The 17,627-nt window shown below is 44.5% G+C and overlaps 1 protein-coding gene across 5 annotated transcripts in view; it reads right to left on the bottom strand.

Annotated features, from left to right (window-relative positions):
- The window catches only part of DNAH9 (dynein axonemal heavy chain 9), a 1,014,643-nt gene that overhangs the window by 641,487 nt on the left and 355,529 nt on the right, over window positions 1–17,627 (bottom strand). For all 5 annotated transcript variants that reach the window (XM_063960955.1, XM_063960958.1, XM_063960957.1 and 2 more), the window contains exons 13-14: window positions 15,090–15,216; window positions 1,191–1,446 (exon numbers count right to left, since the gene is read on the bottom strand). In XM_063960955.1, the coding sequence (XP_063817025.1) occupies window positions 1,191–1,446; window positions 15,090–15,216 (383 nt within the window). The remainder of the gene's footprint in view (window positions 1–1,190; window positions 1,447–15,089; window positions 15,217–17,627) is intronic.

Genomic DNA, 17,627 nt, shown 5'->3' with positions numbered 1-17,627 from the left:
ATGAGGGCCTATAAACACCAGTGTTTCCCAACTCCCGTCCTCAGGGAACCCAAACAGTGCATGTTTTCCATATATCCCTTCTGTAGTAACAGTGTGCAGTATTCATTACTGACTGATACATTTCAATAGATCAACAGGCTGTACTAATTATTTTGTGAGGAGGTCTTTAAAACATGCAGGGTTTCTTGAAAACTGGAGTTAGGAAAACTGGTCTACACAGTACTTCAGAGAGCTCATGGAGTCCATGCCCCACTGTGTTGCTATTGTAATCCAACCAAAAGGAGGCATTATGCATTACCAGACGTGTCTCAGTTTTTATGGCACATGAGTATATTTAAATAATCTACAACCCATCATACATTTTACTTCCTGGTGCTCACTGAGCTGTTTATTTGACGCAAGTAGAAATTCTACTCTTGTTTGAGTGGGCTTTGTTCTGGTAGTCAGCGTCTCATCTGTGCATGCTCTATACTAGAACGCTAGCAAACAAGGCCCACTCTATATAGTGAAGATCTGTTGCAGGGCAAATAGAAGCATCTGGGACATACAGTAGTGGATCCACGTAGCAAAGGGAAAGAACACATTTTATTTTAAAACACAACTTGGATTTGCCTTTAATATTTCCTAACTATATTTTCAGGTTTGCTGCACTGGAGTTGACATGAGGTCTATTAAAGTACGGTAGGTGATACTAGGCAATCTGATAAACAGAGGTGATAGCAGTATGCTGTAAATGTATTTCACTCCATGAATAATGTTCTGTGATGCCTCTTTACCAAATATACAGTATAGTGAAGTTTAAAAGGCTCCCATCCTATCCTACAATGTACACTGTATGTTGCACCATTAGGGGTAAGTCTATACTATTAGTTAAGAGAAAAATGTATTAAAATAAGTGTATTCTTTTTGGTGATACAAAAAAAAAAATCCTAATTTTAAAGGCATTGTCATTAAATTCTACACAAGAAAACTTTACGATAATTTTGTGTTCTAATGATTATGTGATTGGAAATCAGAACTAATTGTTCATTAGAACTGGAACCAGGATGTCACTGGCAACCTATACGCTATTAACTGTATATTTTAACATGCCATATGGCTGCGATTTCTGCAGGCTGTTTATCTAACCCAAAAAATCGATATGTTTCAGCTGTTGTTATTTAATGTAGAACATTTATATATGACTTTACCGACTGCTTTCCAGTTTAAATTTTCTTCAGCAGACTTCAACCGGACATCAATCTCTTTCAGCTGTGTTTCTACCAGGGGAAACTCGACCTCGAGGATGGTGCTGATGACTTTATTGTACCAGTTGGTAGCCAGCTCCAAGTTGGCAGTGTACTGTCTGTAGGACTCTTTGGATGTGAAGATGTCCTCAGCTTCTTTTGGGACAGTCTCCATCCGAAGCGTTTGGAGATATTTTACTTCGCGGAGCACAGACACCAGCTGTAAGACACTCATAATATTTATCTATGCAACAATCTCTATGGGGCAACGGATAATAAGAATTTACTTACCGATAATTCTATTTCTCGGAGTCCGTAGTGGATGCTGGGGTTCCTGAAAGGACCATGGGGAATAGCGGCTCCGCAGGAGACAGGGCACAAAAGTAAAGCTTTTACAGGTCAGGTGGTGTGTACTGGCTCCTCCCCCTATGACCCTCCTCCAGACTCCAGTTAGGTACTGTGCCCGGACGAGCGTACACAATAAGGGAGGATTTTGAATCCCGGGTAAGACTCATACCAGCCACACCAATCACACCGTACAACTTGTGATCTAAACCCAGTTAACAGTATGATAACAGAGGAGCCTCTGAAAGATGGCTTCCTAAACAATAACCCGAATTAGTTAACAATAACTATGTACAAGTATTGCAGATAATCCGCACTTGGGATGGGCGCCCAGCATCCACTACGGACTCCGAGAAATAGAATTATCGGTAAGTAAATTCTTATTTTCTCTATCGTCCTAAGTGGATGCTGGGGTTCCTGAAAGGACCATGGGGATTATACCAAAGCTCCCAAACGGGCGGGAGAGTGCGGATGACTCTGCAGCACCGAATGAGAGAACTCCAGGTCCTCCTTTGCCAGGGTATCAAATTTGTAAAAATTTACAAACGTGTTCTCCCCTGACCACGTAGCTGCTCGGCAGAGTTGTAATGCCGAGACCCCTCGGGCAGCCGCCCAAGATGAGCCCACCTTCCTTGCGGAATGGGCCTTAACAGATTTAGACTGTGGCCGGCCTGCCACAGAATGTACAAGTTGAATTTTGTTACAAAACCAACGAGCAATCGACTGCTTAGAAGCAGGTGCACCCAACTTGTTGGGTGCATACAGTATAAACAGCGAGTCAGATTTTCTGACTCCAGCCGTCCTTTAAATGTATATTTTTTAAGGCTCTGACAACGTCCAACAACTTGGAGTCCTTCAAGTCGTCTGTAGCCGCAGGCACTACAATAGGCTGGTTCAGGTGAAACGCTGATACCACCTTAGGGAGAAAATGCGGACGCGTCCGCAGCTCTGCCCTATGTCGAATGGAAAATTAAATAAGGGCTTTTATAAGACAAAGCCGCCAGTTCAGATACTCTCCCGGCCGAAGCCAGGGCCAGTAACATAGTCACTTTCCATGTGAGATATTTCAAATCCACATTCTTTAGTGGTTCAAACCAATTGGATTTGAGGAAATCTAAAACTACATTTAGATCCCACGGTGCCACCTTAGGCACCACAGGAGGCTGTATATGCAGTACTCCTTTGATAAAAATCTGGACCTCAGGGACTGAGGCCAATTCTTTGTGGAAGAATATTGATAGGGCCGAAATTTGAACCTTAATAGATCCCAATTTGAGACCCATAGACAATCCTGATTGCAGGAAATGTAGGAAAACGACCCAGTTGAAATTCCTCCATCGGAGCACTCCGCTGCTCGCACCACGCAACATATTTTTGCCAAATACGGCGATAATGCTTCGCGGTGACTTCCTTCCTTGCCTTTATCAAGGTAGGAATGACTTCTTCTGGAATGCCTTTTCCTTTTAGGATCTGGCATTCAACGCCATGCCGTCAAACGCAGCCGCGGTAAGTCTTGAAAAAGACAAGGACCCTGCTGAAGCAGGTCCCTTCTCAGAAGTAGAGGCCACGGATCGTCCGTGACCATCTCTTGAAGTTCCGGGTACCAAGTTCTTCTTGGCCAATCCGGAGCCACTAGTCTTACTCCTCTTTGCCGTATAATCCTCAATACCTTTGGTATGAGAGGCAGAGGAGGAAACACATATACCGACTGGTACACCCAAGGTGTTACCAGCTCGTCCACAGCTATTGCCTGCGGATCTCTTGACCTGGCGCAATACCTGTCCAGTGTTTTGTTGAGGCGAGACGCCATCATGTCCACCATTGGTTTTACCCAACGGTTTAATAGCATGTGGAAAACTTCTGGATGAAGTCCCCACTCTCCCGGGTGAAGGTCGTGTCTGCTGAGGAAGTCTGCTTCCCAGTTGTCCACGCCCGGGATGAATACTGCTGACAGTGCTATCACGTGATTCTCCGCCCAGCGAAGGATCCTGGCAGCTTCTGCCATTTCCCTCCTGCTTCTTGTGCCGCCCTGTCTGTTTACATGGGCGACTGCCGTGATGTTGTCCGACTGGATCAACACCGGTCTTCCTTGAAGCAGAGGTTCCGCCTGGCTTAGAGCATTGTAGATTGCTCTTAGTTCCAGAATGCTTATGTGAAGAGACTTTTTCAGGCTCGACCACACTCCCTGGAAATTTCTTCCCTGTGTGACTGCTCCCCAGCCTCTCAGGCTGGCATCCGTGGTCACCAGGATCCAATCCTGTATGCCGAATCTGCGGCCCTCCAATAGATGAGCCTCCTGCAACCACCACAGAAGGGATACCCTTGTCCTCGGCGACAGGGTTATCCGCAGGTGCATCTGAAGATGCGACCCTGACCATTTGTCCAACAGATCCCTTTGCATGGAATCTGCCGAAAGGGATTGCTTCGTAAGAAGCTACCATTTTTTCCCAGGACTCTTGTGCATTGATGTACAGACACCTTTCCTGGTTTTAGGAGGTTCCTGACCAGGTCAGATAACTCCTTGGCTTTTTCTTCGGGAAGAAAAACCTTTTTCTGAACTGTGTCCAGAATCATCCCCAGGAACAGCAGACGAGTTGTCGGCATTAATTGGGATTTTGGAATATTCAGAATCCATCCGTGCTGCTTTAGCACCTCTTGAGATAGTGCTAAACCCATCTCTAGCTGTTCTCTGGACCTTGCCCTTATTAGGAGATCGTCCAAGTATGGGATAATTAATACGCCTTTTCTTCGAAGAAGAAATATTATCTCGGCCATTACCTTTGTAAAGACCCGAGGTGCCGTGGACAAACCAAACGGCAGCGTCTGAAACTGATAGTGACAGTTTTGTACAACGAACCTGAGGTACCCCTGGTGTGAGGGGTAATTGGAACGTGGAGATACGCATCCTTGATGTCCAAGGATACCATAAAGTCCCCTTCTTCCAGGTTCGCTATCACTGCTCTGAGTGACTCCATCTTGAACTTGAACTTCTTTATGTATAGGTTCAAGGACTTCAGATTTAGAATAGGCCTTACCGAGCCATCCGGCTTCGGTACCACAAATAGAGTGGAATAATACCCCTTCCCTTGTTGTAGAAGAGGTACCTTGACTATCACCTGCTGAGAATACAGCTTGTGAATGGCTTCCAAAACCGTCTCCCTTTCTGAGGGGGACGTTGGTAAAGCAGACTTCAGGAAACGGCGAGGTGGCTCTGTCTCTAATTTCAACCTGTACCCCTGAGATATTATCTGCAGGATCCAGGGATTTACCTGCGAGTGAGCCCACTGCGCGCTGTAATTTTTGAGACGACCGCCTACCGCCCCCGAGTCCGCTTGCGAAGCCCCAGCGTCATGCTGAGGCTTTTGTAGAAGCCGGGGAGGGCTTCTGTTCCTGGGAAGGAGCTGCCTGTTGCTGTCTCTTCCCTCGTCCTCTGCCTCGTGGCAGATATGAATAGCCCTTTGCTCTCTTATTTTTAAAGGAACGAAAGGGCTGCGGTTGAAAGGTCGGTGCCTTTTTCTGTTGGGGAGTGACTTGAGGTAGAAAGGTGGATTTCCCGGCCGTAGCCGTGGCCACCAAATCCGATAGACCGACCTCAAATAACTCCTCTACGCATCGCCTGTCCACTGTCGTGTCCATAAAGCTCTTCTGGCCGAAATGGACATAGCACTTACCCGTGATGCCAGTGTGCAGATATCTCTCTGTGCATCACGCATATAAAGAAATGCATCCTTTATTTGTTCTAACGACAGTAAAATATTGTCCCTGTCCAGGGTATCAATATTTTCGATCAGGGACTCTGACCAAACTACCCCAGCACTGCACATCCAGGCAGTCGCAATAGCTGGTCGTAGTATAACACCTGCATGTGTGTATATACCTTTTTGGATATTTTCCATCCTCCTATCTGATGGATCTTTAAGTGCGTCCGTCTCAGGAGAGGATAACGCCACTTGTTTTGATAAGCGTGTTAGCGCTTTGTCCACCCTAGGAGGTGTTTCCCAGCGCTCCCTAACCTCTGGCGGGAAAGGGTATAAAGCCAATAACTTCTTTGAAATTAGCAGTTTTTTATCGGGGCACCCCACGCTTCATCACACACGTCATTTAATTCTTCTGATTCGGTAAAAACTACTGGTAGTTTTTTCACACCCCACATAATACCCTGTTTAGTGGTACCTGTAGTATCAGCTAAATGTAACATCTCCTTTATTGCCAAAATCATATAACGTGTGGCCCTACTGGAAAATACGGTTGATTCGTCACCTTCACCACCGGAATCAGTGCCTGTGTCTGGGTCTGTGTCGACCGACTGAGGCAAGGGACGTTTTACAGCCCCTGACGGTGTTTGAGGCGCCTGGACAGACACTAATTGAGTGTCCGGCCGCCTCATGTCGGCAAACGACTGCTTAAGCGAGTTGACGTTATCCCGTAATTCCACAAATAAAGGCATCCATTCTGGTGTCGACCCCCTAGGAGGTGACATCCTCATATTTGGCAATTGCTCCGCCTCCACACCAATAACGTCCTCATACATGTCGACACACACGTACCGACACACAGCAGACACACAGGGAATGCTCTATACGAAGACAGGACCCACTAGCCCTTTGGGGAGACAGAGGGAGAGTCTGCCAGCACACACCAAAAAGCGCTATATATGACAGGGATAGCCTTATGATTAAGTGCTCCCTTATAGCTGCTTTTATATTAATATATTGCCATTTATTCTGCCCCCCCTCTCTGTTATACCCTGTTTCTGTAGTGCAGTGCAGGGGAGAGACCTGGGAGCCTTCCTGACCAGCGGAGCTGTGACAGAAAATGGCGCCGTGTGCTGAGGAGATAGGCCCCGCCCCTTTTTCGGCGGGCTCGTCTCCCGCTATTTAGTACATTTAGGCAGGGGTAAATATCTCCATATAGCCTCTGGGGCTATATGTGAGGTATTTTTAGCCTTTTTAAAGGTTTTCATTTGCCTCCCAGGGCGCCCCCCCCCCCAGCGCCCTGCACCCTCAGTGACTGCCGTGTGAAGTGTGCTGAGAGGAAAATGGCGCACAGCTGCAGTGCTGTGCGCTACCTTAAGAAGACTGCAGGAGTCTTCAGCCGCCGATTCTGGACCTCTTCTTGCTTCAGCATCTGTGAGGGGGCCGGCGGCGTGGCTCCGGTGACCATCCAGGCTGTACCTGTGATCGTCCCTCTGGAGCTTCATGTCCAGTAGCCAAGAAGCCAATCCATCCTGCACGCAGGTGAGTTCACTTCTTCTCCCCTCTGTCCCTCGTTGCAGTGATCCTGTTGCCAGCAGGAATCACTGTAAAATAAAAAACCTAAGCTAAACTCTCTAAGCAGCTCTTTATGAGAGCCACCTAGAATTGCACCCTTCTCGGCCGGGCACAAAAATCTAACTGGAGTCTGGAGGAGGGTCATAGGGGGAGGAGCCAGTACACACCACCTGACCTGTAAAAGCTTTACTTTTGTGCCCTGTCTCCTGCGGAGCCGCTATTCCCCATGGTCCTTTCAGGAACCCCAGCATCCACTTAGGACGATAGAGAAAACAATCTAATTGTTTCATTAAGTAAACACTGTAGAAGATGTACCCTCAGTGGTCAAATGTTATGTATACTCCTTTTAAAGTTCGGTGTGTTTGGTGAAATGATGTAAATACGGTATGTGGACATTTGTATTTGTGACAATTATGTATCATTGTTCTATTAATTTTCTATTTGAAATTTAAATGAAAATCTACATTTCACATAGATACTGCATGTAACGTGTCGTATTAAATATGAGTTTTATGAAGGTGTTGAATTAATATCTTTACTGCACATACTGGGCCTGATTCTGAGTCAAATGCAAAGTGGCTGTATTTGCGGCCAGCCACGGAAGCCTGATTTACTAGCTCATGCTAGTACCAATCCGTTCAGCTGATGCAGGGGGCCATGAGTCTGCAAGAGGAAAGCCCAGACGTCCAACGTTCATCAGTAGTATCTGCACCTATACATGCTAGGTGCAAGAGATCTGTCAGAAACTGGCTTCCCTTCCCCCATATGCATGACTTAAGGTGTGTACACACTGCGCAATGCGCCATATGCCTGATATTGACTATTCGACGGGGCCGGGCCAATATAGTCAATGTTGGGCTGCCTGCACAGTGTATTTTTAACTTGCGATGCCGATCCCGTGGGACCACGCTTCGGCATTGCAAGGAATATACACACGGTGAGATATGCACTATATTTTCTTACGATTTTGACTATATAGTCAAAATCATAAGAAAAATCGCACCGTGTGTACACACCTTAATACTCACAGGGAGCATAAGATACACACCAACGACACTACCACAAGTCAAAGCAGTTGCATGTGATCGCAGTGTCATTGCGCACTTAATGCCCTGCTGAAACTCCTTATTTCATGGAAAGATAGATCCAGTCATCAATCCGACTCAGAATAGGACAGACATATGATGCAAAAATGCGTAAGTCCGCATTTGTATATAAATTGTATGCAAAAACTAGGTGTGGTATAGAATATCTACAGTAATTAGATAGACAGTCATTAGGTCGACATGCATTAGGTCATAAGGACAACACAAGTTTTTTACGTTTTTAACTGTCATTTTGTATGTTTCATCATCTGTGTCTATTATGAGTGAAAGCGTGTACTCTCTTGGGCTCGTTTCGCTCATTAGTATTCCCAGTCCTAGTCCACGTGTATAGTAAATCAAGCTAAAGTTTAAAAATATGTGAAAACCCCCAAAAAACTTGGGTTGACCATATGTATATCAACTATTGTCATGTCAGACTTTTGACCCTGTAGACCTTTTGCACCTTTTGACCTTAAGCACATGCCTACTACAGGCAATTTATGCACATACTAAGTGGGATTTGAAGCATAGAAAGGTAAAATTAGAGAAAATAATAAAATATTATTAAGTAAACAAGGAAGTCTCTGTTCCTGATAATAAGACTGGACAGTTTATGAAATAGTACATACAATTCACAGTATTAAGTCAATATAAAAAGTCAGTGACAAAAATAATAGAAATATGTAACAGGAGAATGTGCCTGTTGTTCCTTCACACCATTAGAAAAACATCTGTAAGTATGACAACCACTGCTAGTAACGGCCCATATAGACGGGCCGATGCGGGAGAGATGTGTGCTGAGCGAACCGCTCAGCACACATCTCTCCCGCCGCTCAGCACAGCGCGATCTGTGCTGAGCGTGCGGGGTGAGATTGGGGGGGCGCTCATTTCACCCAGCGCAGCGGGTGAAGTGAGTGACCCGCTAGATTGGCCTGCACGGCAGGCCAATCTAGCACCAGCGATAGCGATGCGCGGGGCTGCGCATCGCTATCGCTGTAGGGGGTACACACGGAGCGGTCATGCTCAAATTCTAAGCAATCTAGTCAGATTTCTTCGAATATCGCTCCGTAAGTACCCCCCTTAAGGTTCTCGTCTGTGTAAAAAACAAATGTTGATTTGCCATAATGATACAAATAATGGCCATTGTTTCCCATATAATTTGATATAGGCTTATCTGGATTGATGGTTATCCACAGTTTCAGGTGTATGGTACATAAACAGTTTATACTGTATAATATATTATACGGAAGAAATAAAATGCTACAAAACATTTATCAAAAATAGTATAGTATTGTAAACAGAAGGCTTTATATACAAAAGTAAATAAAAACACATCTATTACAATAATAAGGCAGGCCACTCCTATCAGACTAGAGCGCTCTGGAGCAGTAGAGGGGTATGGGAAATCTATTTGCTGGCACTGTACTGAAGTCTTTTGCTCAGTTACGTGCGGACTATCAGATCCCACATACATTATTTTATAGCTATCTACAACTCAGAAATGCAATAACAACCAAATTTTCGGAAAAACCTTCTCCGATACAGAACTCTCCACTTAAACTGTTCCTTTCCTCCCTAGGCTCTTGCAAAACCATTTCTTGCCTTTATTTGTTTATAATAAATGCTCATCACTCCACGGATACAACACTCCTCAAGCTCAGTTGGTAGGCTGACATTTGTCCGTGAGTGATGAGACCTAGTCCTCCGGAAGATTCCAATAAATTCAATACTTTATACCAGGGCCGTAACTATGGTGGTGCGGATGGTGCTCAGCACACAACGCACTTGGCCTGTAGGTGCACCAGCTGCATCCATCCGCAATCGCCCTCCTGCAGTGATTGGGAATTGACAGTGGGGGCTCAAAACAAGAAATCGCCAGCTGGGTCCCTCAGGATGCACTGTGACCACTGTGATCAGCAGTGCCACTGTCATGGACCTCTCTGTCATTCTCATGCTGCAGCTCCACACAGCAGAGGAAGGGGAGGAGACTATGGAGAGTACTCTGCTTCTACTCTGCACAGAATCCAATTAAGGACCACCAATCTCAGCCTGCTGAATCAGGCCCTAAATTATTAATTGGATAAGAAGGACACAAAGAGCACTTAACATATGCATTTACATAATAGGATTTTAATTACCTACTGGTAAATCCTTTTCTCGTATCCGTAGAGGATGCTGGGATCAACATTAGTACCATGGCGTATAGACAGGTCCACTAGGAGCCATGGGCACTTTAAGAGTTTATTAGTGTGGGCTGGCTCCTCCCTCTATGCCCCTCCTACCAGACTCAGTCTAGAAACTGTACCCAAAGAGACGAATATACTTCGAGAAAAGAACGTACACAGATAGTGGTGAGATTCACACCAGCTCACACATAACAAGGAAAACCAGGCAAAACAGCTTGAACAACCTCAGCAACAGCTGAAAAACAGTACTTTTCCAAGTAACAACACAGTACTAAACCAAGTAATAATGCAGTACTGAACCAAGTAACAAATGTAGGAAAATGAAGCGCTGGGTGGGCGTCCAGCATCCTCTACGGACTACAAGAAAAGGATTTACCGGTAGGTAATTAAAATCCTATTTTCTCTTACGTCCTAGAGGATGCTGGGGTACACATTAGAACCACGGGAATGTACCAAAGCTCCCAGTACGGGAGGAAGAGCGCGAATGCTCCTGCAGAACTGACTTACCAAACTGTAGTTCCTCAGAGGCCAAAGTATCAAACTTGTAAAACTTAGCAAACGTGTTCGACTCCGACCAAGTATTTGCTCGGCAAAGCTGTACAGCCGAGACACCCTGGGCAACCTCCCAGGAAGAACCCACCTTACGAGTAGAGTGGGCCTTAACAGATTTTGGACACAGCAAGCCTGCCGTAGAATAAGCATACTGGATAGTGAACCTGATCCAGCGAGAAATCATCTGCTTAGAAGCAGGATACCCAATCTTGTTGGGATTAGAAAAGACAAACAGAGAGTCTGACTTTCTGTGACGTGAAGTCCTCTTCACATAAATCCTCAAAGCCCTCACATCATCCAAGGACTTTGAGGTAACTGAGGAGTCAGTAGCCACTGGCACCACAATAGGTTGGTTGATATGAAAAGCCGACACAACCTTTGGAAGAAACTGCTGACGCGTCCTGAGCTCAGCTCTATCTTCATGGAAAATCAAGTAGGGGCTCTTGCAGGACAATGCCCCCAATTCAGACACATGCCTAGCCGAAGCTAATGCCAACAGTGTGACCGCCTTCCAAGTGAAAAACTTGATCTCAACCTCCTGTAGAGGCTCAAACCAATCCGATTGCAGGAACTGCAACACCACGTTAAGAACCCAAGGTGCCGAAGGAGGCACAAAGGGAGGCTGGATGTGCAGCACCCCTTTCAAGAAAGTCTGAACCTCAGGGAGGGAAGCCAACTGTTTCTGGAAGAAAATGGACAAGGCTAAAATCTAGACTTTTATGGAGCCCAAACCTAGGCCCACATCCACACCTGCTTGCAGGAAGAGGAGAAACCGCCCAAGTTGAAACTCCACTGGAGGAAACTTCTTGGATTCACACCAAGACACATACTTTTTCCAAATGCAATGGTAATGTTTAGACGTTACTCCTTTCCTAGCCTGTATCAGGGTAAGAATAACCTTTTTCGGAATGCCTTCCGAGCCAAGATCTGACGTTCAACCTCAATGCCGTCAAATGCAGCCGTGGTAAGTCTTGATAAGCGAATGGTCCCTGTTGTAGAAGGTCCTCTCGAAGAGGAAGAGGCCTCGGATCATCCAGCAGTAACTCCAGAAGATCCGCGTACCAAGCCCTTCTTGGCCAGTCTGCAGCAAAGAGGATCGCCTGAACTCTTGTTCTTTTGATTATTTTGAGAATCCTTGTAATGAGTGGAAGTGGAGGGAACACATACACTGACTTGAACACCCACGGAGTTACCAGGATGTCCACCGCCACTGCCTGTGGGTCCCTCGACCTGGAACAATACCTCCGAAGCTTCTTGTTGAGGCGTGAGGCCATCATGTCTATTTGAGGTATGCCCCAAAGACTCGTCACCTCTACAAACACCTCTGGGTGGAGGCCCCACTCTCCCGGATGGAGATCGTGTCTGCTGAGGAAGTCCGCTTCTCAGTTGTCTATTCCCGGAATGAAGATTGCTGACAGCACCACTGCGTGTTTTTCCGCCCAGAGGATGATTCTTGTTACCTCTGACATTGCAGCTCTGCTCTTCGTTCCGCCTTGTCGGTTTATGTAGTCCACTGTCGTTACATTGTCCGACTGAACTTGAATGGCCTGATCTTTTAGAAGGTGAGCCGTCCGCAGAAGACCGTTGTACACGGCTCTTAGTTCCAGAATGTTTATTGGAAGGCTGGATTCCAGACTTGACCACCTTCCGCTGAAGTTTTCCCCCTGGGTGACTACTCCCCAACCTCTGAGACTTGCATCCGCAGTTAGAATGATCCAATTCTGAATCCCGAACCTGCAACCCTCCAGTATGTGAGAAGTTTGTAGCCACCAGAGGAGTGAGATTCTGGCTTTCGGGGACATGTGCATGTGGTGCACGTGAGGATGAGACCCTGACCATTTGTCCAGGAGACCCAGCTGGAAAGAACGTGCATGAAATCTTCTCTACTGTAGAGCCTCGTAGGAGGCAACCATCTTCCCCAGAAGGCGAATTCACTGATGAACCGATACTAGGGCTCGCTTCAGGACATCCCGTACCATTGATTGGATCACCAATGCTTTCTCCATTGGCAGAAACACCCTCTGCACTTCAGTGTCGAGAATCATCCCCAGGAAGGACAGTTTACTCGTCGGCTCCAAATGTGACCTTGGAAGATTCAGGATCCAACTATGATCCTGGAGCAGTCGAGTTGTGAAAGAAATGGACTGCAACAACTTCTCCTTGGACAATGCTGTTATCAGCAGATCATCCAGATATGGAATTATGTTCACACCCTGCTTGCGGAGTAGAAACATCATCTCTGCCATTACCTTGGTGATCACCCTCGGTGCTGTGGATAAGCCGAATGGCAGCGTCTGGAATGGATAGGGACAGTCCAACAGCGCAAACCTGAGATAAGCCTGGTGTGGCGGCCAAATAGGAATATGAAGGTAAGCATCCTTGATATCTAAGGACACCAGGAATTCCCCCTCCTCCAGACCGGAGATCACCGCACTCAGAGATTCCATTTTGAACTTGAATTCCCTCAAATATGGATTTAACGATTTGAGGTTCAATATTGGTCTGAACGAACCGTCCGGCTTCGGCACCACAAAAAGGTTTGAGTAATAACCTTTGTTTTTCAGGTGAGACGGAACTGGAACTATGACATTTGCCTTTCCAATTTTTGAACGGCTTCTTGTAAGATAGCCCTTTCTGTCAGCAAAGCTGGTAAGCCTGATTTGAAAAATCTGTGAGGTGGGAGCTCTTGAAACTCCAGTCTGTACCCCTGAGATACAATATCTTGAACCCAGGGGTCCAGGCCTGAGGACGCCCAAACCTGACTGAAATTTCGTAGACGTGCTCCCACCAGCCCGACCTCCAGGCTACTCCCCCCCTAAGTCCCACGAAGCAGGGAGGCTGTTGCCAGCAGCGTCCCTGTGCCTAACTCTAATAAAAACAACAAAACTAGAAAAACTCCTATGGAGCTCCCCTAGCTGTGACCGGCTCCTCCGGGCACATTTTCTAAACTAAGTCTGGTAGGAGGGACATAGAGGGAGGAGCCAGCCCACACTATTAAACTCTTAAAGTGCCCATGGCTCCTAGTAGACCCATCTATACCCCATTGTACTAATGTGGACCCCAGCATCCTCTAGGACCTTAGAGAAATATAGTCTACACCAGAGGAATGATCTGTTACTGGGGAAGTTGATTATTTATGTATCTAATGTCACAATAGTGCTTAGTAGGATGATAACTAGAACGAGTATAGTAAACAATGGGCAGTGTTTGTTTTCATGTATTTGCGATTATCTGCAGTAAGTGCAATGACACCGTAAGTGAAAGGGATAATTGGTAGCTGTTTTTTGGTGACCAGAGCATACAATGTGAAGGTGAACACCTGGGCCTCTAGTACACAATGTTAACTATGTTCTGTTATAAAAAGTCATACTGATTATTTATATGCTTTGTGATATCAAGGGGATCTGGTTCATAGCAAGCATACAAATACAGTAGAAATAGTATCCACAACTGTTTATTATGCACTACTATTATATCATCTTACATGTGTTATACCCCTTTTACACTCGCAGCCTCGTGTTATTCCCGGGAATGTGTCCGGCTATATTTGCCGGGACACATTCCCGGGAATGACCCTTTCACATTAGCGGGCCGACCCGGCATATTGCCGGGTCGGTGACGTCACCGCTGACTCTACCGGAGGCGGTGCTTGGAGATCACCTAGACCCGGTATACCCGTTCACACTGCACAGCTTCCCGGGATGGTCCCGGATTCAACCCAGGTCAAGACCTGAGTTGAAATCCCGGAATGCTCGTCCCGGGAAATTGTAAGTGTAACCTTTTACACTGACAAAAATCCCGGGATGATGCGCGTTCACGTGCAAAATCCCGGGATAAAATTGTCAGTGTAAAAGGGGTATTACTGTGTTATAGTGCTAATATATAAAGAACACAGATCCCTGGATTACAAGTAGCAGAGTAATTATATCAACATTGCAGGTTAGCTGGATAATTAAGATTTTTAATGTACATATTTCTAATTTATTGTCTATACTCCCTGCATTGAAATGTAATGTATCATACTTGGATAACCATCAACCCAGATAAGCTTATATCAAGTTTTATTTCAGTATATATTGGAAAAAGTGGTCAAGTCATCTGTAATATGTTTTTCCATACGGGTATATTCAATTTAAACTTCTTTGCACTGGTGCTTTCTTAAGATAAAAATATGTTGCCTTAATATCAAAATGGATGGGCTTCTCTATATAAAATGGTTGGCGCCATGCACAGAAAGAGTCAGCAGTGTGAGCTGTAGGAATATCATCCTGAATCAGGGCATGACTTAATGTGGTCTAAGATGCATCTGCCTGTATTGCTAGATTGCCAATTTCCCCCTCAGTCTTGAGAGCATTAGTTACTATTGCCACTGCAGATTTAGTAGACATTGAAACTCATTCAGTGATACAATGAACATCAATATACCTGTGGGTCAAAATTGACGTTTATCAAGTTGGAGCTTTCTTCACGTATAATGAGAGGTCGCTTAAGATTATACTGGGACTTTTCCGATACTGTCTGGCACCATTCTGCATATAGTTGCTCTACATACCTGCAAAAGAAAAGTTAGGGTATCATGAAAAAATACACATAAATAAACTCTGCAAAATGTATTTATCTTACTAGCCATGGAGGATGCTGATGATGGGGTATAAAGAGTCCATCTAGGTGACAGGCAAATATACTTAAGTCTGAAACTCCCCCCCATTCTATATTCCCTCCCTATATTGTTCTATATTGTTTCTGATCACAGGACAAGAGCATTTTATTATTTAATATTATTTTTACTTATTAACAGTTATTTATATAGTGTACGCATATTTCATAAAGCTTTACAGAAAATATGTTTAGTCAATCACATCAGCACCTGCCACAGCGGAGCTTATCATCAAAATCCTCTATCCCACGGACACATGCACACTAGGGTTAATATTTTTTTTGCCAGAAGCTAATTAACCTACCAGTATGTGTTTGGAGAAAGTGAGGAAATCCAAACAAACACAGAGAGAATATACGCACTCCATGAACTCATGAACTCAGTGGTACAGTAATGCTAATAACTATGCCATCATGCTACTAACCTTTCACCGCCAAAAGTAGTAATCAGTCAATACCTCATACAACTAGCACTAGGCGCCACAGCACTGGACACTGCACTAGAGATGTGGACTGATGTAAATACACCTTGCTCTCTTGACTGGAGGGAGGAAGCCACATTTGGTAACTGGGGCCTGCACAGAACCGCCGTATCTCCAGTGCCCAGGAGGCGGTACAGGTAAGATTACAAGTAGGGGAGCCCCTCACTAGTCACAGTCTGGCCAGTGGAGAATCATCCTTATGTTATGTCCTGGGTCATACCTGATAAAGGGAGAACTTCCTTAGGTAGCTTTGGAGGAATGGCATCTGTGGTGTTTGAGGGTTCCAAAGGTAACTTCAAATCGCCTGACCTTTCTGTTATTCTGTTAGGGAGTGATGCCTCTACATTCTCCATACAATCATCATATGGGATTTTAGTTTAGTATTACAGGGAAATTTCTTTATTTTTTTCTTTGGGGGGTTTCAATCTATTTTCACACCACAAAGATTCTTGAAGCTGGAGGCTCTGTTTTACAAATCCACACACCTACTTTTTCATGCGGATGAGGCCGATATTGCTAGCTCAAATCATCCTTTCAGACTGAGATGTCTCTATATGTTTCACATAAATCCCAAATGCACCAAGATCAAACTTCAAGAAAAGTTAGGCTATGTTTGGGAACTGAAGATCTATTTAAAATGACTCCCAATTTTTGGAAAACTGATTTCTGATGCAGACAACAGAGTTTGACTTGCATAGATGGAAATGTTTAAAACTCAGATCAAGTTGGTGATCAGCCATTCAGTTCCTCACAGTTGGAAGGCACATTCTACCATATCAGTGAGTCAGTAGCCACCTGCTCCTCAGCACTTAAAATAGCTAATATACAAATTTTGAATGTAAGGTGTTGTCCACTGCAACTTGTGGATATACATACCAGTAAATGCAACTTTAGGAAATCCCCATCACATTTAAGAGTAAATTGAACTTCTGTACTTGTCAACTTAATTTAATGTTAATTCCTTTTCTCTGAATCTGTTGGGGGACTCTGTGGGTTTAAAAATGGCCCAACTCTTGTTGGGTTCTCTATACACCAGTGTCCGTGTAAAAAAATCCCATTTTTATTTGAGGAAAGCATATTTTTTTGTATTATATTTATTGTTTTATTTCTCTGCAGTGTTTGTAATAGCATGTTGTATCTTATTTGTAGGCTGAAAATGTCAAAGATTTATCTGCACACCATAGAAAGCATTTGCTCAACGTTTAAACCTTTGCATCAACAGCAGCAAAACCCAACACCTACAGGCTATAAAATATGTTTTGTTTTTTTGTTGAAATTGTCCTGTAACATATGCAAAGTCACAACCCACCCCACCGACTCGGATTTTCATGATACTTTGTACACTTGATCCTACCACAGAGCTACTAACCCATGTCAATTTTCTCTGCTATAGCCCTCATAGTTTTTGAGATATAGGGGGTCAAAGTTTTGAAAAATTGCTGATGCTTAATTTTTTCTGAGGTGTATCTGGAAAAAAATTCACATCTCAGTGCCTAATCCACATATCACTTTGAAATTTTGACCCTTTGTCAATTGAAATATGAAGAGTCTGGAAAAAATGTTTTAGCAATCTTGCTTAACGCCTAGAGTCCATTATGCATTCCTTTACGTCATACTTAATAATTTTTTTTAGCATTATCAACTTAAGGCAGATGAGTTCTCATATCCCTGTATTGTTTATATTGAACCTTAAAGTATACTTTAAAAGGCTATGAAAGAAAAATAATGGGATTTTGATTGCCTGTAAGAGTATTTTAATGTTTAATTATAATTATCTTGTTAAAAACAAAAATTAGCATTAGGCATAATTTTGCCCGCCAGGGGA

The sequence above is a fragment of the Pseudophryne corroboree genome, chromosome 3 (assembly GCF_028390025.1).
Source record: "Pseudophryne corroboree isolate aPseCor3 chromosome 3, aPseCor3.hap2, whole genome shotgun sequence".
NCBI classification, from domain to species: Eukaryota; Metazoa; Chordata; class Amphibia; order Anura; family Myobatrachidae; genus Pseudophryne; species Pseudophryne corroboree.
This window is presented reverse-complemented; position numbering and strand designations above follow the sequence as displayed.